This window comes from Nomia melanderi, chromosome 9 (genome assembly GCF_051020985.1).
Source record: "Nomia melanderi isolate GNS246 chromosome 9, iyNomMela1, whole genome shotgun sequence".
Taxonomy (NCBI): Eukaryota; Metazoa; Arthropoda; class Insecta; order Hymenoptera; family Halictidae; genus Nomia; species Nomia melanderi.
The window spans coordinates 12054105-12078381 of NC_135007.1; the positions used below are offsets into that span (position 1 = coordinate 12054105).

General features: G+C 41.3%; 1 protein-coding gene across 1 annotated transcript in view; it reads left to right on the plus strand.

Annotated features, from left to right (window-relative positions):
• Positions 1-24277, plus strand: part of LOC116432825 (uncharacterized) — a 474592-nt gene that overhangs the window by 416237 nt on the left and 34078 nt on the right. Inside the window, exons 5-6 of the mRNA XM_031990240.2 lie at positions 11499-11708; positions 13091-13351. Coding sequence (XP_031846100.1) covers positions 11499-11708; positions 13091-13351 — 471 coding nt within the window. The remainder of the gene's footprint in view (positions 1-11498; positions 11709-13090; positions 13352-24277) is intronic.

Below are 24277 nucleotides of genomic sequence, written 5' to 3' on the forward strand. Positions count from 1 at the left end.
TTCTCTCACGCTACCCATGAGACAACAAAGAACCACACGTTTCATTAACTAAAACAACCAACATTCCAAAGAAGCCATACAAATCCTCTCCGAGCACGCGTAAAAACATTCCTACGAAATTCTCCGTCGCGAAGTCTCCGACATTCTTCAGCCCCGCGAACTCTAATTCTTCCGTACGAAATTTCATCCCCGGTCGTCGCGTTTCCTCGGTAATCCGAACAAAAATTCGCCGAGACGTCGTTGCGCCGCTGCAATAAAATTATTAGGACGCAAAGGGGACTGAACGCGCAAATAGTTTTTTGACCCAGTGTAGAAAAACCGCGACGCTGGATGGAAAAAGCCCTCCCGCGGGGAGGGAGCAGCGCGCTGCCGGCGCGCGCTCTTGCTCGGATGAAAACAAAGGGAAAAGAAGGGAAGACTCGACGCGGTATAACAAAAGATCCTGCCAGGCCAGCTCTGAATTCTCTTCCCCGTCGTCCGCAGCACCCCCCCCCCCCCTCCCAACACCCGTCTTCGCCGTGCATTGCTCGGCACTTTTTTCCCCTCTTTCACGGACTGCACGACGTGGAAAGCGTCGGAAAATGCTCGCAGCTTCCGCTGTCCCCATCGCGAATTCAATGGCGATCGCGGAGTTCGGCGGCTTTATTAAAGGCAAAGTTAGGTGTTAAGCAGCCGACTTAGTCGCGGTCGCGTCAAAAGCCGGAGGGGGTCAAGTAATACGAAGATTTTATTCGCCGGCTGTGAAATGAATCACCGATCCGCGGAGCGCGAGCTGCCAGCAACAACGTCTAATTAAACGCCATCCCTCAAAGGAACCCGCCTCCTTTTAATTCGCCCGGGAATTAGACGGACTCGTTTAATTATCCACTTTCCGGTTCTCGCGATTTTGTTTCGCACGCGATTCCGGTGAAAGGAGTTGAGAGACGGAAGTTTATTTAAATTTCGATGGGGAAACTGGTCGGAGAATGGAAATGGGATGATGGGAACTTTCATTCTTTCCTTTGTTGTATTCGGTTACATCGTAACGATCTATTGTGGGATATAGTTTACTTCTCAGTAGAAAATTTGGATGTGTGGAAAATCTATTAACTTTAGGGTAGTTCCTTCGATTCGTTAAAATATTTGATATAACTAGTGCAATATTCGAGCCTACAGAGTTCAAAGGGTTAAAAGTGTCAGCCTATTTCGTAAAATGAGATTAAGCTTGTTTATTTCTCTCCGTTTTGATTGTTTCTTCTTGTTATTACCTTATAAATGGAAAAATAGTGTTCAAAATGTTTATGTAAAGATAGAAAATCGTAGTTTCTGCATTGGAACGAAGTGTTTTACCGCGAAAACCCGCAAGACTCAAACGGTTAATACACGTATTCCCGAAATGTGAAAATCGGAGAGGGAAGACGAACTATCACAATCATCGAAACTTCGCCAATTCCATTTCCAGCCGTGGTTCCCGAAGTCTCAAAAGAAATCGCGCTCGTCGAAACTTCGATATTGGAACATGTTTCGGATCCCGCGCGCCCGTTTTTCATTTTACGATCGCCGAATCGAAACGCCGAGCTTCAAACAGCCCCGCAGGACAAAGGGCCGGTCCTTCCCAGCCGTTAATGGCGCCGGTACAAAGTTACCATTCGGACGTGAAATTCCCGCGCATTTTCTTCCGCTTTATCAAGCTTCACGCGCGCCGCTCGTTAATCTGGACAATCCCTCGTCCCGCGATAAAGGCGAGCGGCCGGGGTACCATTCAAAATTCCATTAAATCGTTGGAAAGGAGGGGCCGATAAATGTAACGCGCGAAAAACGGGAGGAAGGGAGGACAGAGAAGTGCGCCGGCTCGGCGAAATATCCCCGAGTCATGCTTTCACTCGGCAGCTCGTAAACTGCAATCTCTGGCCGGCGTCGTTTCGTATTTTCCGCCCCTGAAAATTTGTTATCGTGATCACTTCGACCCTCGTTCCATCCAATTTCCCCGGAATAGAAGCACCGCCGGCTGGGCCCTTTGACACGGGACATCGCGAGCCACACGGAGCCTCGCGCGACGCGGAAATCGCGACCGAAACGACGCCGATCGACGACAAAGGGACGTATCTCGAAAACCTACGATTCTCCACGTCCTGAGATTGGCTACTTACCCCGCGCGACACTCATCGACCATTTATATTCGAAGATCGGCGGAATTTTCTTCGTCGAAGGCGGTCGCTTGTAAAACTTTTTATTCATTCGCCATTGTCGGTATCTCTAATCGATTTCTTTGGATTCCGGTATTTATGGTCGAGTTACTGTGGCGGTTGAGATGAATCGTCGCGCGCGGCATTCCGCTCTCTTCCCTTTGAGTCGATTTTGTATGCAGTTGTTATGTGCAATGGAATTTTCTGGTCTCCTTTGTATGTTATTTCTCTTTCCTCGGATTATGTCGGGCAACCGAGGAATGTTGCATTATTGAATACTTGATCCAGATTTTCGTAACGTCTCCCGGTGAATTCTACTTTGATTTTCTTGCAACGCTTTTTGACCGTTTCCCGGCGAGTTTCCTTCTCAGCGATCGTTTCTGTTTCAACGCGCTGAACAGCGTCAATGGTGAAATGCATTGCGGGATATCAAGCAGATTACGAGTTCACTGTCTCGCCAAATAATCCCGGAACGTGTTCCGTGTATATTTAGAACAACAAGCCCGTGTAAAAGGGAAGCAGTGTAACGCGATTGTTTCATAAGCGTGCATCTCCATCGCAATTTGCATCTCTCTCGGAACAAGCGGTGACTTATGGACGCCGGCGCGCGGAGCGGAGCCCTTTCGCCCGCTGGTAAACCGGAGAAGACGAAACACGAGTAAATCCGCATCGGTTTTTCATATGTTCCGGCGGCGATGTTATCGGGGCAGCGATAAAGTTTACAATCTTTCCGCGCGTGCTACCTCACGCACGCGATTTTCATCGCCGGGGGTGCTTTCGCTGGCTCAGCTCGGACACGTCCCTGGACCGTGCTTTTTCATAAGCCTCCCCTATATTTTCCCACCCTCGATTCGTATCTGTATAAGCGATTTTTTTTCGTTTCAGTGAAATGTAATTTTACGAGGGTGGCCCGTGGAATGGAGCATCATGGGTGTTTAAGAGGGTGGAAAATGTAATATGCAAATCGAAATTAACATAGATGAGTTTTAATAGAATTTTGATGATGATAGTATACTGTTACTACAGTATAAATAATGAAAGGGTGGATCTTGAGTAATCGAGAGCTAGGAATAAATATATGTATTTAATAAAATAAAGTTGAAACTATGATGAAAATATAAAATATGGAAACAACACAGGCAACACGTAAAAAGTGCAACTCAATGCCACGGAGGTCAACACACGACTCTCTCCTTCACTCACACTCATTCTTACATTCACTCTTCTTAAAAATACCTTAACCTACGCTAAGAATTCTAGATACTACAGTAATGAAATAGCGACGATTGTTGTTTGTAGGTATTCTCGTTATTGGTAGAGAGTTGTTTGTAATGATTGTTTTTACTAGTAATTGTCATTAACCCATTCGCTAGCAGCGTCACATACTTGTGACGGTCGTAATCATATATTTTACGTGATGAAAATGAAATGAATGCTATAGATATTGTTATTAGAATTATAAACGATATTATATTTAGGAAGTCACTTCAGTTTCAGTTTTCTAATGTTTTGTTTAGATTTATTCGATTGAAGAAAATGCAATTGAGGAGATGAAATGAGTTGGTAGCGAACGTGTTAATGATTGTTATTGGTAACTAGTGTTTTTAGTCATGGAGATGATCGATAATGAGAGTTATTTGTAATATGTAGACGATCGTAATCGTATATTTTACTTGACGAAAATGAAATAAATGCTATAGATATTGCAAGAATTCTAGAATTCTAGATACTACAATAGGAAATAAATCAATTTTGACAGAGAATTTTTGTGAATTCTATAAGGTAAATTTTCAATATTCTGCAATGGTAATTACGAACGAATGCATTTCGATAACTTCGTTCTAGCCTCCGGCGAATGTAATCAAACGAATATCGATGCACTAAATGTGCAAATGGCGCAACTATGAAGCATTTACTCTTCAGTTCACTTTCGTCGATTCTACAATGGAATTATCATTCCCGGCGCATAATGGTACCTCGCGACTGCACGTCGGCAGTAGGTCAGTACGCTGCCGCGAGCCTAACCCATTTATTCATAAACAAAAGTGCCACTGGCCACGGAAACCATCGGCGAATTCCGTCCCAATATTCCACGGTAATCGCATTTCCGTTTGGCAGCGGCGTTGCCGTACAGAAAGACACAGAGAAACTTTATTCAATCTTCCATACCGGCGGGTGCCGAAAATTTTTCGAATTTATTCGGTTTCCCGTATCTCTCGCCGTTGCGAAATTTCGTTTCCAGCGGGGAAACTTTTTCAGCAATCATTTTCAACGTGTCGGACGGGAGCTTGGCGTCCATCGCTCGTACCCGCAAACTCGCGCGCTCCGCGTTCTCTTTTCTTGTTTATGCTGGAGATTGCGAAGTTTTGGGCGTAGCTTCCATTTAGCTCGGAAAGCTTCTTCGTTTAACGGTAAAGGAGAATTGAAATAAGCATATTTCTGGGTTAGTTATGGCCGAAACTTTCTGCGGTACGCGTGTATGCAGGTTCATCAGAGTCTACAGCTACCGAGGTACCATTTCTAGCGAAATTACCTTTTCCTAATCTTGCAACAGACCTTATTAACAGACGAAACATCAAACTCTAATATACTCAGAGAGTTCTTATAGAAGATCGAAGAAAATAAATAAAATTATTCTCTCAAAATTGTTTGCACTAAGTTGTGACAGCCACTAAGATATTCAACTTAGAGATTCAAACTACTTCAATCTACTGCAATACAAAACATGTACAAATAAAAAATCACAACACTTCAATTGCCAAGAAACGATATATTTCATTATACATCAATAATTGATTTCTCCGAAAGCTTACTATGACAGTTCAGCAAAGGAACACAGAAAATATGATACGACAATGGGAAACATCCGCTTCCCCGATAGCTCGAAGGTTAATTCCTTTCAAACACGAGTAGCTCCACTTTGCCCGGCAGCTTTTCACATTCGCCAGTTCGGGCGCCGCGTCGCGAAAGGTTTCTGAAATAAAAAGCCCGCGAGCTCTAATGGATTCCATCAGCCTGGATAAATTTCGCTCGATCCTCATCGGCCGCCTGAAGATTCTTCATTATTTTGCAATCACTTATTACGAGCCGGTCTCCCCGGCTCTCGCATCTCCGTTCTATAATTTACCGGGCCGCCCCCGCGTTCGCTTCCGTTTCCACCCGCCCTTTGGATCGTTCCCCGATAACGCGTTCCAAGGAGGGAATAACGGACGAACTCTGACAAATTGCGTCGACCTGCGCCGCTTGTAATCGTCGTCGTTGCGCCGAATGGATCCTCGCACAATGGAAGTGAAGTTTTCAGGCGGTTCGCTGCGCTTCCGGTTCATTTCACGCTGGAACGGACGAGTTAAACGGAAGTCGTCGATAAGTTTTAGTGATTCTTCGGTTTCAGTCTTTGTTCGAGCTGTAATATTTAGTATTCTTTCGCACTGTTCAGGTATTCTACAAAAAGAAATAAGGAACATGAGAATATTGGTCATAGAAATATGAATTAGTTATTACTGTATTACATTTAACATATAATTGCACCTACAATTCATTATTGGCATTCATCGTTGCGGAAGAATATTTTGAATGAAATGTTACAAGACGGAGAACGCGAGAAGATTGTTAATATAAACATGTAAATTGGTAATTATTATATAACTTTCAATTCTAACGATTTATTATCTTCGTTACGCGATTACTGTGCACGCCGCAAATTTTTAATTCACAACGTACATGAAACGGGAAACCCAATTACGGAAGAAGAAGCGAATAAAATGCTTTCCAAATGAGAAAACATGAATTAGACAATTTTGCGCGGAAGAATGACTAGAATCAAGATGAAATTGCCCGAATTAGAATGAGGAGGAGAGAAAACGGCGGAGGATGGTGCGCGGGGGAGCGGAAAGTGGGGGAAGGAGGGAACGCGGGACAATAAGAAGTCGAAACAAAACGACAGCGACAGCGGAAATATCCGGGCGATTTCCAGAACGAAAGTTTCCAGTCGTTTGCTTTATTGCCCCTTTAAAACGGAAATCGTCGCCACTCGATTATAGGTGTCCACTAATTAAGACGACTTCCCCGCCATTGTTCCGCGGCCGTTCCCCCCGCGCAGACGGCGCGCACCTTTTATTATCGCGGGATTGGGCGTTGCGGGCTTCAACGGGATGGAACGACTACAATGCAATTTTTGTATCACTCGAATCGGTAACTTTCGCAAACGAAAAAAAGGTAATCCGAAACGACGATACAACAGACGCGAAGTTACTTTGCATGCAAATGTAAATCCAAGCTAGAAGATAAAAGTTCGCTTTAAAAACTTACTCAACACTGGTATCTAGCACCAAAACCAACTTTAATTTTCGATCTGTTAAAAAGCGAAGCATAAGAATTCTCCTCGACAATTAATGAAAATAAGTAAGAAATTCTTTCGTCGTAAATTTCAAGAAATTCTCTTGGAAAGAAACTTCTCTGAAACAATCGACAATAACATGACTGTTATATTCGCAAGCTACACGCCCATTCCGAAACAACACGCCCAAGGTGCAGCGCAAAGATGGCGGGTCCCATTGGCTGATTTTAATTCCATAAAAATCCGTTTCACTCTGTATTCAGGCTCCCTAGGCCGTCGGACCTCTTTCAAAGTTCCGCATTTTGAAGAACAATCGTCGCACTCCGGCTTCTTCCTCTAATCGCTCCGCGCGACCGAGCTCCGCGGCAACCCCCGGAGCGCGCTCCGTTCTGGAGGGTTGCTGACTCTTTCCGAAGCCGTTTCCCCGAACAATCGCGACGTGCGTTTAATCGCGGACCGCCGGCAAAGGAAGGCGGAAAACAAATCCGCGAAACCGGGTCTCCTCGTTTTAACTAAACTTTTGTCGTCGCCGTAACAATTGCGGCTATTCAGCGTTCCGAGCCAGCGCGGTTTCCTGCGGGGGGAAAAAAGGGGGTGGGTCGCGAGCGACGAGGAGGACGAGGGCGAAGAAAACACGCAGTCCACTCGTTATAAAACATTCCGGCCTCGCAACCCGCGACACCCATCGCCGGGATGTCCGAGTTTCCGCGAGCCCGGCCGGCTGTTTTTCTTTACGACATCGATCCCTCGGCAAAACACCGCTCCAGACGCGCTTCTGGTTTCTCGGCACTCGCACTTAACTCGACCGTTCGAAATTTTAAGTCGTAGTCGGCTTTGCAAACTGTTTGCGAACGTTTGTTTCCAATGCGATCGTCACGCGAGTTTTCAGTTAGACTGTTGTTGGTAATATGTTACTATAGTATAAATAATGAGCCGTCAGTGTAGCCGTCGAACATCCCCGGAACCACTTCGGAACAATGACTGCCAAAGATAAAAATAGAATGAAAATAATTAGAAAACAATGTGAAATAAACATTAGCAAACGTGCGAACGAAAGATGAGCATCAGAATTATAAAACGATCCAGAAAAAACGAAAACTGCCGTCAGTGTAGCCGTTTTGTTTAGATTTATTGGGTTGAAGAAAATGTAATTGAGGAGATGAAATGAGCGCTGGTAGCGAACGTGTTAATGATTGTTATTAGTCACTAGTGTTTTTAGTCATGGATATTATTGATAATGAGAGTTATTTGTAATATGTATTATTACCAATAATTGTCGGTAATAATAATCGTTGTTAGTAACGATTGTTACTGGCAATGATTTGCATTGATAATGAGAGTTATTAATAACGATTATTAATACTAATAACTGTCATTAATAATGATTATTAATTTTAACAATGTTCACCAGCAATAATCCCAAAATATTTAATATCATAGTTCCCAATTCGTACTACTTTTTCTTTCCAATTCATCTCAAACGTCAGTACTTCCCAAAAATATGCTTCAAATGACGTATTACCATTCTTTCTGTTGAATATTGATTTTCAAAAATAAACACAAGTTTGGAAAAACTAAGTGTATATTTACTAGTATCTATTAAGACGAGAAAAAAAACGGTCAGCGCGTGCAATAAAAATGGCTGCCCTTCTCAGGAAAAACAACTGACTCCCGCGAGGGAGAGGACTGCACCAGCAGATACTTTATAGCCATTAAAAATATATTTCATGCTCACTCTCAACGCTCTCGATACAATTTCACAGTCAGAAATACTGAAACAATGATCTCTAATCAAAGAATCATACAAGTTCCCATCGAAGCGACAAAGAACGGCCGATGTCGCGAGATTTTCTCGCAGAAACTGTAACGTTTCGCATGCAGCCGGGAACCAGGGGCGGGGAACTGGCGGAAATTTCGTGGGAAAGCCCGCGCAAGTTTTTCAGAAAACTCGGTCCGCAGGGTAGACGTGTCCTACCGGCGGCAAGTTTACGATGCACGAATTCTGGCCCGTCAATACTGTATTAGTCCGCGATAAGTTTAAGCCATTCGAATCCTCGGCGAGTTGTTCGGGCTTACCGGCCGGCGCAACTTTAATGGCTCGCAGATTTAACAAGGCACCGGTACAAACTTTGCTGCGGGGACACAACCCGAAAGCTCCGAGGCATTCGACCGTAACCCTCCCCCTAGGTTCCTCGAAACGAATTTCTAATTTCGTACACGTAGCAACTTGAAAGAGTTTCCGGTCCGTTTACTGGCCAGCACGGGACGTTCGCGAAAATTAACGAAGTCGACAATGGGGAGGTCGTTTATTCACGGTTTCGAGCATATTTCCCAACGATCCTTCGAATTTCCACCCGTTCGCCGCTATTTTTCATTCCTTTTTCCCGGATGCGCGTGGAAATTCGAAACGCGGGTATCATTGTTACTGACAAAACTGCGGCCGTTAGCGGGGGAGCATTAATGCCGATCTCTTGGTATCGGGTTTCTCAATAATTTTTCTCCGCGAAGGCTAGTATAACCGACGTGTGTTAATAATCAAAATGACACTTTAGTTGTGTACCTTTTAACCATTAGCACTCCAGATGGTTTTGTAATCTATCAGCAACTGCAACTAATTTTTATAGTATCCCTAGCGAAAATGAAGAATGCTGTAACATTTCTTAGATCTTTTATTTTCCTTCTTAGTGCAAAATTTGAATCTGTGAAAAATCTAATAATTGTAGGGTAGTTTTTTTGATTCATTAAAATATCTAATATTATTCCTGGTGAAATATTGTAGCCTACAGAGTTCAAAGGGTTAAACTACCGTTTCCACGAAATACTTCTCCCAGTTCCGTTCGTCATGAATGCCTCTTTGCTACGCGTTGCGTGCGCGAATTTCAATGTTACGAGGATAAAATTTCAATCCTGCCGCAGAATATCGGCTTTACGTCGTTATGGAATGGCTGAGCGCTTCCTCTGCAGTTGGACCGAGTATTATACGCAGATACGTTTAATCAGACGTGGGTGTTACTTTAATTAATACGTCCATAATGCATTAACGCGACGGGAAATGTTATTTTGTCGGACTAGTAATTTCGCGGGGGGAATGACGTCTGATAATTTCGTGGTAATTAGTCGCATCGATTGTCTTTTTAATCATCGCGCTGATGTAAGGACATGAATATGCGAAGCGGCTGAATTTGTGCCCGCAATCATTTGCATTTCAATCGATAACGCGCAACCCCGCCAATTCATTCCGGGTAAATCTTTATTTGAATGTTATTCGATAGAAATTCGAGTCCTAATGGAGGAATAGGAAAAGGTAGACAGTTACATCTTCTTGCGACTTAACCAGTTAACTGTGGAATTTAGTTGGAAAAACCTCTCGTTCTGCGCGCAATAAAATAAAAAAATGGAACGTGTACTCATTGAAAAAAAGAAAAATTATATGTTTACGTGAAAAAATAAAGAATTCATCGCTGAAAGAATTAGTATGTCAAGCTTTACGATGACGTGTATACTCGTCAAACACAGTTAACCCTTAGTACTCCAGACGATTTTGTAATTTATCAGCAACTGCAATTTTCATGGTATCTCCAGTGAAAATGAAAAATGCCATAACATTCCTTCCATCTTTTAGTTTCCTTTTCAGTACAAAATTCGGATGTGTGGAAAACGTAATAATTTTAGGGTAGCTTCTTTGATTCGTTAAAATATTTAATATTACAACTGGTGCAATATTGGAGCCTACAGTGTTCAAAGGGTTAACTGGTTAATCATACCTGCAGAAAGCTCACTGGGAACTATTGTCGCTGCAGATGATTCGCTGGAAGAAGATAATAGGTTAGTCACTGTTGCGCGTAACAAGATATCGAGAAACCATTAACTGTTTTTACTTTAATCCGGACTCCGTTTGATTTTAATTCCATCGGCGCACCGTTCCCAAGTTTTTCTGCTTGTTCAACGTCTGAACTTTCCAGCGGATTCTGTTTGCCGCCGGTAAATAGAAGTTCGAGTATTGTACACCGCGGACCTACGGGATTCATCTGCCGCGGTATTGGAATTTGGCAGATGTCCCGGAAGATTTCTGAACCTGCTGGCGGCCGCGTCAAGCGTCGAGTTTTGCAACGTCATCTTCCTCTAATCGACTGATCCCGGTTAATCTACGACTTTTTTATTTACCCTAGACCGACGAAAATGAATCCCCGGAGAATGGATCTTCTTGCCGAATTAAAACGTCCATTTACTTTCCCGACTTCGCTTCGTGGAACTATATACGCTCTATCAAATTCCCTTCGTCTGGTATCCTCCATTGTAAGACATAAACCATCGACAGGAGATTAATGAAAACTTCATTGTTTGTTAGCTCTTCTGTCTCCGATCGAAATGTTTGCTCAAATTTTAGCGTTTATTCTTCCGAGAGCTATACATTTTCAAAGCACATGCGACGGTTAAAAGATTGATATCCAAAGCAACTTTATCAAATCGCAATAATAAAATGCCTTCTAGAAAATCTGAAGATAGATGTCCAGTTATCCTGCGTTTCAAAAATTGAAATAGCTAATACAAGTGCAAACACGAGTCAACTCGTGACCGATCAACAACGTGTTAACCCTTTGAGTGCTGTGGGCGTATATATGTTCTTCGATCTTTTTAATTTCACAGGTGCCATGGCAACAATTGTGCATGTGATTAATACACGCGTTTCTTGGCACCATTCAATTTGAAACTAAGGAATCACAGTAACAATTTACAACTTAATTATATGAATCAACATAATTTATCAATCCTCAGATGATCAACAAAATATTCCACACGGAACGTTTCGGCCAGAAGTATTCAGCACCCAAAGGGTTAATTACTCATCGAACCTCAATCGCCAAGTTATATTGCGCAACTACCACAGCCGTACCGAGCGACACGGCCGTACCTCGCGTAAATTCCGCGGCAACCGGTGCGCGGCAAATCCTTTAAAACGTTCCCTATCAATTAACCAATTCCGTGTTTCATTTCAGGCGCTGGTGTACCGGGACGGCAACCTGGTCTCGGGCTCCCTGGAAGCCCTGGTGCAGCACATGGTGCCCACCGAGGAATATTATCCCGATCGGGCGTACCTCTTCGCCTTTTTGCTGAGCGCCAGGCTCTTCATCAAGCCGCACGAGCTCCTGGGCGAAGTCTGCGCCCTCTGCGAGCATCAGCAAAACCTGAATGGAGAGGGTGGCAAGGTGAGCCACGAATCCCCGCGTCCCACAAAAGCCCGGCCGAGAGAGAGCCTTCCGGGCGTGCACTTTACGGCCACCGCGTGCATTATCGTTTCATCGTCTCGCAGGCTCGACCCCCTTTTGCATTCACCCCCTCCGGAGAATCATCCCGGGCACACGCTCGCTCTCGTTCCACGTTGTAATAACGAGCACGCGTATCCAGGCCAGAAAAGTCTCGCTCGCAAATGAATTTCCAGCTCGGCAACCCTTCTCCTCTGCGCCCTTTCTCGTCTGTTTTACTTTCCCCGCTTCTTCCTTCCTCACCCCCCGCCCCTCCCCTCTCTGCCGCTTTCTTTCTCCTTTCCTTCAAATTCAACCTCGCGCTACTTTGCCCTAACCTTTTCCCCTGCTTCCCTTCTTCGCTGTTTTTCGGCAAGGGAACGGACAGCTCGTTTGTTACCGCGATGACGGTTGAATGGCTAGTGTCACTTTTCGTTTTAACCAGTTAACTGTGGAATTTAGTTGGAAAAACCTCCGGTTCTGCGCGCAATGAAATTAAAAATGGAGAGTGTACTCGTCGAACGATACACTCTGTGCGCGTACAGTATATTTTAATGGAAGATCAAAGCGAAACAAAGAGGAATTACATGTTTATGTGGGAAAATAAAGAATTCATTGCTGAAAGAATTAGTGTACTCGTCGAATACAGTTGACTGGTTGAATGTTTTTGTTTTCGCTGTTCGTCGGTTTCGGTTGGTGTTCGTTGGGCAAAATTTTCATGCGGGATCTCGGAGAGTGACGGTTTTGATTTGTGCGGTTTGTATTGTTTGTTGCAATTGGCGTTTTGATAGGGGTTGGAATATCGAAGTTGATACCTTTTCAGAATTGATGAGGTTGCGATTCTAATTTAGAGAGATATTCGTTTGTACTTTTTTAGAATAATATCAACCCTTGGCACTCCAGATGGTTTTGTAATCTATCAGCAACTGCACCTAATTTTTATAACATCCCTAGCGAAAATGAAAAATGTTATAACATTTCTTAGACCTTTTATTTTCCTTCTTACTGCAAAATTTAGATATGTGGAAAATCTAATAATTGTAGGGTAGTTTCATTGAGATTCATTAAAATATCTAATATTATTCCTAGTGCAATATTAGAGCCTACAGAGTTCAAAGGGTTGATCTACTTACGCATCGTCGAACAGGTTCAAACGTCCATCTGCTTTTCTTTCACAAATAGCTAATATTTTCATATAATATTAGAAACTAACCTGTAAGTTTCCCTTTCCATAAAAAAACATAAAAAGCACGTTTCGTTTCCCGTAACTTCTATAACCGAGAGGATAGCCCGTCGGGATGAACAAGAAAAATAGAAGAAGACGCGTTTCGACTGACCTGTTTCAGGAACGTCTGCAGCGTTTCGTTCCGCGACTGGTGCAGCTGCTAGCCGAATGGACAGAAACATTCCCGTACGATTTCCGGGACGAAAGGGTGATGGGCCACGTCAGGTCCATCACGCAGAAGGTCGCTGCGGTCGACGCTGCGGCCAGGCAGGAAGTTTCGGCGCTGCTGCAAAACTTGCTGCTCAGACTGACTGCCCTGGAGAGGTACGAGGAAGGTCTGGCGAGGCTGGCTACCGAGGCGGCGACAGAACAACTTACGCAGGTTCGTAGATTGTGGCCGTACACTTCCCACTGTCACGTTTAATCCTCGAAAGTGATTGAACTTCCCTTCCTAAAAAACATTCCTGAAACGTTGGAAAGAAATTCTCCATTAACCCCTTTACGTATTTACTTTCCCTACTGAGCTCGCGTAATATCTTACAATTTGGAAGAAAAAAAATTTTCGATCCTACTTCAAGAAATTTCATTTGAAGATAATCGATAATAGCAAAATCGTTTTTTCCCTTTGACCCGTGGACAATGAATAACGTTTATTTTTGTTAAATCTAGAAATCTTCATCACGAGTCCCACTCTAAAAAGAACTCCAATTTCAACGTACTGCTCTGAAATTCAAATATTCCATCCAGGAATTAAAGAGCACCGACTAATCGAGATGAAACATTTCCTACTTTTCCACCGGATCGATAACTCGAATTTCTTTCTTCGAAAATCTTCTCGCGTACCCCACACACGTAACGTTATTAACAGTTTAATTAAAGTTGCCCCGGGATTACAAGGCATTCGTTGTGTTTTTCCCTCCGGCAAGCTCATCCCGCAGGAATATTTATCGATTCGCCGGCGAACGCGATCCGATAGCTTAATAATATTTATCGAGTTCCACGGCGGTTACACTTGGTTTACTGTAACTGCGCCAGACCTCCGCGAAGTTGCGGTATAATGAACCGATAATATTCCGTCTACGATATTCGGGCCGGCCCTGTTCGGCTCGCCTCGGCTCGTCGGCCGGGGCTTCCCGTTCATTTCGTGTACCAATTCCGGCCCTTGTAACATCAGACCCTTGTTCCCGCTTAAATGACTCGGCCGTGTCCCCTTCGCCGAGCTTGTATCGATGCGAACGCACTTTCTACCATTTGCATATGTATGAGTAAACGTTTGCGCAAGGTGTTCCGCGGCGGCTGGAGAAGTTCGCGCGAAACGAGTCGCGGATCGGGCCGAACAATATCAAACGACATTTTCAGAGCGTCAACCGTAATTGCGTAAACATTGACTGCTCGGCGATTCGGATAATATTTGAATATTCGAACCGGTGAGCTGCCGTTAAACGGATTATCCCCTGAAACTTGCGGAAGCATCGGGGCTGACCAATATTATCGTTCGGTGGAGATGTTGGATACACTACTTGACAGGGATCAATGATTCGTTAGACGTTTCCCGTTCAAACTTTATTGGAATTTCCTAATTAACCGATCATTTTGTTAGCCGATCATGGCGAATTTACTACCGCACTTGACAGATTTCATCGATACTCTTGTTACTTATAGAATCTTAACACATTCCGTGCCGGCTGATTATCAGAAAATTAAATTATGCGGATTTTCAGTGAGATCCACTTATGTCACTATCTATAAAAAAAACTCAGGTATCATATTGTTATGTAATATATTTTAAATGGACAATTAGTTGTAATCAAATTTAATGTTTCCTTGAATGCTGCGGTAATTATCAAAGTTCTATAGCTAAGAGTCTTTATATAAAAACGAGATTTCTCGTCAACTGTACGCAAAATTATTTAGAATGTTTACATTACAGTATTATTAAGTTATCTGCTATTAAACATTTTTGGTCCAGTCATCTTGCATATTCCAATAGTTCTCAGTTCAGTCATCAGTGATTACGTGTTAACACTTTGACTGTCACGGTGGTCACCGATGACCGGAGCTTCCAAATTGCTGAAGAACAGTTACAATAAGAAACTTGATACTCGTCTTTGGCAGGGTGTTATGCGTTGCCAAGACGAGTATACTCGTCCTACTTTCAATGTGTTATAACATACAGGTTAATACGAAAAAGGATGTCGAGTCCTGATGTCTTCCCATTGCCAACGACGAGTATACTCGGCCTAATAGTAAAATCAAAGACGAGTATACTCGTCCTAATAGTAAAGTCAAAGACGAGTATACTCGTCCTAATAATAAAATCAAAGACGAGTATACTCGTCCTAATAATAAAATCAAAGACGAGTATACTCGTCCTAATAATAAAAGCAAAGGCGAGTATACTCGTCGTTGGCAATGGGAAGTCATCACTACTCAACATCCTTTTTCGTATTAGCCTGTATGTTATAACACATTGAAAGTAGGACGAGTGTACTCGTCCTTGGCAGCGAATGGGTTAAACATCCAGTCCTGCAATCAGTATCTCCGAATTCTAAATCAAATTTGTCCCGATCTTCTTCGTCGGCAAACAACGAACGCCTCTCGATTAATTCCGTCTACGTGAATCCCTCGGCGATACCGTGCTTCCTTATCAAACATTTCATTATTCCGTGCGGTGAGCCGCGGTCACGGCGAACGTTCGCGGGCCACGCATGATCCTGTTTATACACGTTGTCTCGAATGGGACACACGGCCTCGCGAATTCGGACGCGTTCACTTTGTGCAGTTAAGCTAACAGGGTTACGTAGTTTCACGGCGCGGGAGGGACAGTAACTATTCGGTTTAATTTGATTACCGCACGCCTATCTGCCGCCGCGTGTAACACCTACTAATAGCTAATTTGCAACTGCATTAGTTAGTTAAATATGCCGGCGCAACGGCCGCGGCTAATCAGGACGGAATTGCGTGACCGCGGCCGGCTACAAGCCCCGCCGATGATCGCGCGGCCGGAGAAATTGCCGGGCCCGATTGTTTCGTTCGGATTGGCCGGCCGTCGCCGCCGATGGACGTTTCCGGTCTCGGGCATTCGATCGAACTGCCCGCGGAACGTCTTTATTATACGACCATCCTGTATGTTCTGTCGAATGAAATTGGAGTAGTGTTTTACCGGATTTCATCTCGTTTGGTGTATTAACCCTTTACACTCGAGAGGCGACTCCCAGTCGAATGATTTAATACAGCGAAATTATAAACCTTGGTATTTACCACTGACCTTTGTACACTGCGTCGGTACGTGAAATATTCAAAGGAAATAACTTTGTTCTCTAATTCATGTGGGCTTTCTTGAGAAATTCATTTTAAAGAATCTTCTCTACATCTGATTACGAAGTATTGAATATTTCAAGTGGAAAGCTTTCGAGTGCAAAGGGTTAACCCTTTGCGAACGAATGTCGACATTTCGGCGAGATGAAATATTAATGTTTCGAAAGAAGAGTGAGACTCGTGATACAGATTTCTAAATTAATTCAACAAGAGTCAGTGTTGTTCACTGTCCACGGATCAAAGCAAAAAACTATTTTGCTATCTTCCATGTATTACGTTCAAATTAACTTTCCGCTTAAAGTAGAATGGAAAATTTTGATGCTTTTATATATAATATTTTATTTTCAATTAATTTATTAGCGTTTGGCGAGTCGTCTTATAGCCAGGTGGTTATAGGGATAGTTAAATGTTGGAGCTGACAGTGTAACTATACAGTATGCTGGTCAAGATACAGCTAACTCGTAAAGTTAGCTCCCGAGGATTAGGATCTATTTAAAGTGAAACTAATGGAAACTGAATTTCTGTTGAAATGGTTCCCGTGAATCTGAGCAAATTTTCGGAACGATCTAATACTTGTATGGAGAATATCTCTTGATGAACTTGATTTCTTTGATGATAAATTATATTTTAACAAAATCAACATACCCTTATAAATCATCTACATTCACAAAATTCACTCTCAGAACAATAAATTTCTATTCATAATATTAAACCTTTGCACTCGACAATATCTTTCATTATAAATATTTATTATTTTCTCTTGAAATATTGATAATAGTCTTATCAAGTAACATCAAGGAAAATCTTACATAAATTAAGGGTTGGAACTAATTTATTTCTAATGTTTATCTATTGAATTTCAATGTTCATAATTTGTATTGAATCAAACGGCGAATGTTTCATCAACTTCCATTTAATTCGATCGATTAAAATTTACAGATATATTTACAGCCGTAACGATTGTCGAAACATTTCCAACCCCTTTCTCGCGAATTGAGTAGCCATCGCCGTTCGCAGAAAAGGAAAAAACAGCGGAACATTTTCTTGAAACATGGTGGATCTTTCATCTTCCCGATGACGTGGCATTAAACGCATATTTCATTCCGGACGAATGAATAATAGCGGCGTTCTTTATGATCAAAAGAAGATAAATTTCCTGCCGCATAATAAATAACTTCCTCCTCGAAGTCTGGCCGAAATGGCTGGGTTGCCAATCAGTAGCCGCCGGAAATTGTTCAAAGCGAGCCCTTCGAGCGACAGTATTAATATTCGTTCCCGTTGTGTACCCGTCCCGTTCCTCTTTGATTCACTGGAAATTGTTAGGATAAATATAATGCAGTCACTTTGCCCGCACGTTTATTTCGTATTCATGGAAAAATTAATGCCAACGCAATTTCCGTTGGTACGGAATGATAAAAAATGTAGTCCGCCATATGCGTTCGCCGGGGATCCGCCGGCAAAGCGTTCTCCAATTTTCCTTAAGAAACAGGCCGCGCAATTTATTCATATGCAATTAGAAACTTCATTCGGTGCGTTTATTTTTATACTTTTGTTATCGTTCCGATGGGATGATTTCCGTATTAATGAATATCGATCAACCCTTTCTATCATCTACGAAGACAATTATAATACCCTTAATTCACTTTTCGGATAATTTTCTACGTAAATTGATTTTTAACTCTTTTTATATTAAAACACGTATATGGTTCAAAGTATCATTTATGAAATTCTTTATTAGAGAATCACATTTCATTTTTTTGATCTTCATTGGTATCAAGAAAAATTTATACCCAGTTCACAGTAGATTTTAGAAAGATCCTTTTTAAAGAATCATATTTGCATCATCATTTTTATCTTCATTAGTATCAAGAAAAAATCATACTCAGCTCACAGTAGCTTTTGTAAAGATCCTTTTCAAGAATCTCATTTGTATTATCATTTTTTAATCTTCATTAGTATTAAGAAAAAATCATACTTGGTTCACAGTAGCTTTTATCAAGATCTTTTTAAAAAATCATGTTTGCATTATCGTTTTTCGATCTTCATTAGTATTAAGAAAAAATCATACCCAGCTCACAGTAGCTTTTGTAAAGATCCTTTTCAAGAATCTCATTTGTATTATCATTTTTTAATCTTCATTAGTATTAAGAAAAAGTCATACCCGGTTCACAGTAGCTTTTAGAAAGATACTTTTGAAAGAATTATATTTGCATTACCTTTTCTTTCTTTCTTAATATCAAAAGTAGATCATACACGGTTAAAAGTATCTCTCATAAAATTCCTTCCAAAGAATAGTATTTACGTTATCATTGTACATTCATGGGCAAGATTTATCAACGCGATCCCATTGAAAGTGCAGGAAGCCGAGGGTTCGAGGGGAAACAATAAAAATGTAGGGAAGAGGGAATAAAAAATGGAGGAAAGGGAGAAAGGCCAGATAAGGAAACGGGCAGGTCGAGCTCTTAGGAAGCTCCGGCTTATTAAAGTGGAAGTTCGCCGCGCTTTTTGAACTCGTTCCCGCTACGTGCCACGCCGACAGCTTCGCTTGAACTTTTTCAAGAAGCGAGACGTAACTCGCGAGACCAATAATATGCCCTTAATCTCTTTTGCCCTCCCCACCGCCGTCGTGCGCGTCCCTGCGCTCCTTTTCTCCGTCGCCGTGCTCCCTGCCGGTTGGAAAAGTTCTAAGCGTCGCCTGGAACTGTTCCTGGAGGGAACACCGTGCAGTCTGTCTGGCAAGATTTTAAAAAATTTTCAACCAGATGATAATGCCATGAAAATTCTCGGAAACTCAGGAAACGTAATCTGAGCACTGTTCCGCGATCCATTTCTTTCGCGACCATTTTTGTTTGAAATTATAATTTGATACGCGTTACTGAGATTGTGAGCTATTGATCTATCGATTCAATAATTCGGAGATCTAATAATTACTATCTTTTACTCTAATATTTACTATTTCAATCTTTACCATAATTTTTTATTTTAAAGATCGATTATTCGGTGAATCGTTACTAAATATCGTTATATCGATCGAATCCGATGAATGAATTGTTCCCAAATTTGTGTTGTCTTTCCTCGGAGCTTCACTTTTATTTACAAGAAACAAGGAAACTCGTGACCGGTCGTTAAAGAGTTAAGTACAGCGTTTCGACCATTAACCGACAGATTATTGTCCATAAAAAAATGTGTTGGATCATGTTGGTGTTACGAGGGTCGTATAAAGTTTATCGTGGTTGACAGGTTAAAAAATGGCGTTATATAACTCGACTGTTATTGTCGTGGATTTCGGATGCGAATCGGGGATTTAGGGGGCAGAGGTCCATCGAAAAGGTCTCTGATACTTCAAAGTTTGTGGCATTCGAAATTACCGGTTTTATTATAAGACCGCGAAATATGTAAAGAGAATTATGTTAAGAAGGAAAGTTACTGCGCAAACTTATCAACAGAAGGGAAGGAATTAGCAAAATATTAATGAAGGAACTTTAATAAGTATTTAGTTTCTTATCTCTTATGCGAATAAGGCCGAGGCGGAAACCAACATGAACTCCTCTTTAAGCAATTCAATTTAAATATGTAAATTCCTGATTATTTTTACATACGGTACTACACTGCAATCGTACGATAAAAGAAACAGAATTAATTGTTATGTCATCGCTAAAAAAATTCGCAGCTTTTGTAAAAGTGAAATATTAATTTTTAATAAAAGGTCTTGTTTGAATTAAAATATTCCTGATTATTTTCCATAGGGGGTCATACTGCAGTCACACATTAAAATAGACAGAATTAATTGCTACGTCATCGCTAAAAAATTCGCAACTTTCGTAAAAGTGAAATATTAATTTTTAATAAAAGGTCTTGTTTGAATTAAAATATTCCTCATTAGTTTCACATAGAGTACTACACTGCAATCACATATTAAAACAAACAGAACTAATTGCTACGTCATTGCTAAAAAATTCGAAGCTTTTGTAAAAGCGAAATACTAACTTTTAATAAAAGGTCTTGTTTGAATTAAAATATTCCTGATTATTTTTACATAGAGTACTACACTGCAATCACACATCAAAATGAACAGAACTAATTGCTACGTCATTGCTAAAAAATTCGCAGCTTCTGTAAAAGTGAAATATTAATTTTTAATAAAAATAAATAATATATACTTGTTTCGTGGATAGGTGGAGACAAAGATATTCCAACAAAGAGAAGATAATAAAAAGAATTTGATTTCAAATCGATTTTTCAACAGGATCGTGCGCACAATGCATGATTCGATACTTTCCCTGTTTCCTCGCGTCTAAAGCTCGCTGACCAATGGCGCATTTTGAATCCCGTTCCTTTGAGAAGAAAGTTTCTTACGTACACTCGGCCACTCAACCGTGATCGGTTATTGCGTTTGAACAGCGGCTCGCTTGGAGAGCTAATTTCACGACGGCTTCCCCGCTTTGGAAAAAAAACGAATTGAAACCTGTAATCTTAAACGGCGTAGACTTTTTATGAATTCAACGAGAGATTGCCGTTTTAAATATAGAATCCATTTTTCCGCGTTCTAGAGAAGCTAAAAGAACACGAAGATTATCTTTTATTTTTAGCGGGATTTCCATCTCGACGGATGTCGATCCTTGATCTAATTTTTCATTTCATTCGGAGCGTGCAAAATGAATCCTCCGGAAACTGATCCCTTCATTCGGAACCCCGTATAAAATTCAATTGCAAAATAATAATATACGTTTCATTCGCTTATTCTAAATGTCATCAAGATCTTTTCGTTCTGTCTTCTTAATTTCACGCGAAGCAATTGTCTTTCCGTTGAAATTGGAAACGATCCATTGGTGATTTAAAAATTAATATACTGATCTAAACATTGATTAATCACCTAAGAATTTATTAACCCTTTTCACTCGACAATATTCTTCACTACAAAAATTCATTATTTCCTGGCGAAATATTAACAATATTATTTGCAGCTTACATAAACATCTTGCATAAATTATGGGACACTGTTTTATTTCTGTTCCATGTGTTAGTAACTTATTCAACATTTTATACTGAATTTTTCATTTTATAATTTTCTTGCGCTCAATCAAACGGCGACTGACGAATGACTTCGCTTTTCGAGCGCAAAGGGTTAATACAGTGATCTAGACATTTATTAATACATTATTCGAAGAATTCACTAATGTGGCGATTTAAATGAATGAATTAACGAATCTAGCTGATTAAAATGATTATCTTTTATAAGCCGCGCGTATGGAAAATGCCCGGAAACTATCGTAACGACTGAAAATCCTTCTTTCCGCGTTTCGCGCCGGGAGAACCTTTTAGCTGCCTACTCCTTTACGCGTAATGACGAACGAAAAGGAAGAACCTTACGGGAAAAAAATGAACGCAAAGGCTCTTGAAACGCAGCCTCCGCTATCGGCCGTATTTAAATGTCCCCGTTAACGCAGTTACCGCCGGATAACGGGATTTTAATTGATAACGATAATACGCGTTAAAGTCCATATTAACTCCATTACATGCTATTGTATTCAATTAACGCGGAATCGAATTTAATCCCTGCTTTTAAATGATTAAAACGCGTCACTATCAATTTTGCGTGATCTCGCGGAACGCGATTACTCATATTGCTTGCTGTCATTTTAACGATGCAAATATTGTGCCGGCGACGCTGCATTTTCCGCGTTGATGATTTATTTATACGTCTATTTGCCCGGTGAAAAATGAATAAACCATGATCTCGTTTCATTGTTGCATCACACCTTCGTGAGATTTAATTTTCATTCCTCCGAGTGTTGACACGCTTCGGTGTTGTTTATTATCGTACACGGTCAGCGAGAAATTTCACCCGAAAATAGACGTTCGATCGGGTTTATAGTTTTTCGTTTCGAATTCCACTCTCGTTATTAATTTTGAGGAAGCGGAGACGGAGGAGCCGGCGGGAGGACTTCTCAGTTTACGTTTCACACGCTTCGTTGCCGGTTCCCTGATTCGAAACAACTCGACTCAGCATCGCTGCAACATTCTTCGCACGCCCGTCGAGTCTGTTCCATTTGTCCGGGATACGTGACTCGGTCGATTTGTTCGCTGCGATGGACACTATTGGCTCGCTTAGACGTATAGATTCGCATTAAAATTTGTCAACATATCAGATACCTTATTTTCCTCGGTATAAACTAAACCTATACTGATCCGAAGTCATTCTCGAACCGACTCGAATTTCATTCAATAAATTTCTGTCGTTTACGAGTGGATCAGTAATTTACCATCACAGTTCTACACCTATATACACTATTAACCCTTTGCACTCGAAAGTTTTTCACTGGAAATATTCACTATACTACGAAGAGATACAGATGATATTCTTTGAAACTAATTAAAAAGAGAACATATATAAATTAACCCTCTATAGGCTCGTGTGACTTTGAAGTCACACATGAATATACCGGGTTAAATTGACTTATTTAATTTTTTATTGCAAAACGACGAATTAAATAATTAATCAACTTAAACTTTTGTACAGGCAGGCGTTTACGTTCAACGTCATTGTAACTTCAAAGTTACAAAATATATTCGTTTCAATAAAATTATTGAATACATTGTTAATTTGTGTTCATATGTTGATATTTATTAATTTCGTACTGCATAAATTTTGTTACATTCACGAAACAAAATTCTGCCCATAGAGGGTTAAAAAGAAAAGTTATTTTATTTGAATATTCCATGTATTGATGCATCATACAAAGCTTAATATTATATACAAGAATATATAATTTTGCAAATCAAGTCAAGTGGTGACAGGGTCACCTCTCGAGTGCAAAGGGTTAATGATTCCCAGCTCTAAGAAGAGTTAACGATTTCTCATAATTACACAGTTTCATTAAACGACCGACAGTTCAAATGAAACAAAGAATCAATAAGTTCAGTCAGTCACCGATGACGTTTCTGAATCACTTGAAACAATCGTAACATGCACGATAACCGATGTCGAATGAAAATTAATACCGTAACTAAGTTGATAATAGTAACGTCAAATAATTAATAACTGTCCCTGTTTTCTTTTGATAGAAAAGAATAACTCTACGGTAAAACGGTGAAGATTTCCGTCTCGCTTAACGTGTTAAAGATGTCGGATAATTGAACGTACGAACAACCAAAAATCTATTCGATAAAAATCTGAAAGAATAGTGATCCAATTAACCTAGATTCTACTGTTCCTCCGAACGCAAGATATTTCCCTTGCCCGCCAACGCAATCCAGCTCTTCCACATCCTCGATTCGCCAACAATAATCCTCCTAGCAAAAACATCTCGGAGGCAGCGCGATTTGTTGCGTCGTTACATAGAGATCGACTACTCGTTTTTCTGGGAAAGTATACAAGTGAATTTGCACGTAAATCAAACGCTTCCGTCGCGCTCTGTTTGCTCCGAGCCGAGCGGATCGAATCAATGCCGTCGCAGACGGACCCCGTCGGAATCGTTCCGGCCTGTCATATCGGCCGGGCTGTTTCCCTCGTTGATAATTCGATCGACGATCTAATTCGAAGAAACGCGAAGGCTGCGGGGGACGACGTTCGGCCAGTAACCGAATCACGCGGCTCGCTGATCTTATTCGTGCCCGACGGTTCTTACCTTTATCGTGTCAAGGAAACGATATGACGTTTCACAGGAACGTCCGGCGGTAAATGCTATTCAAATGCGACCGTCGAATCGGCGAGTCCCGCGAAACGACCAACTTCTTTGTCTTTGGATTCGGTTTTGTACGATTCTTCATCCTCGTCGCCATTTTTGTCTTCAGTTTTTTCCGATACTTCATCTTCGTCTCCATTTTTCTCTGATACTTCACCTTTGTCTTCATTTTTGTTCGATTTTTCATCTTCGTCGCCACTTCTGTGCGATTCTTCATTTTGTCTCCATTTTTGTCCGATACTTCATCTTCGTCTCCATTTTTGTCTGATACTTTATCTTCGTTCTCACTTTTGGCTGATTCTTCA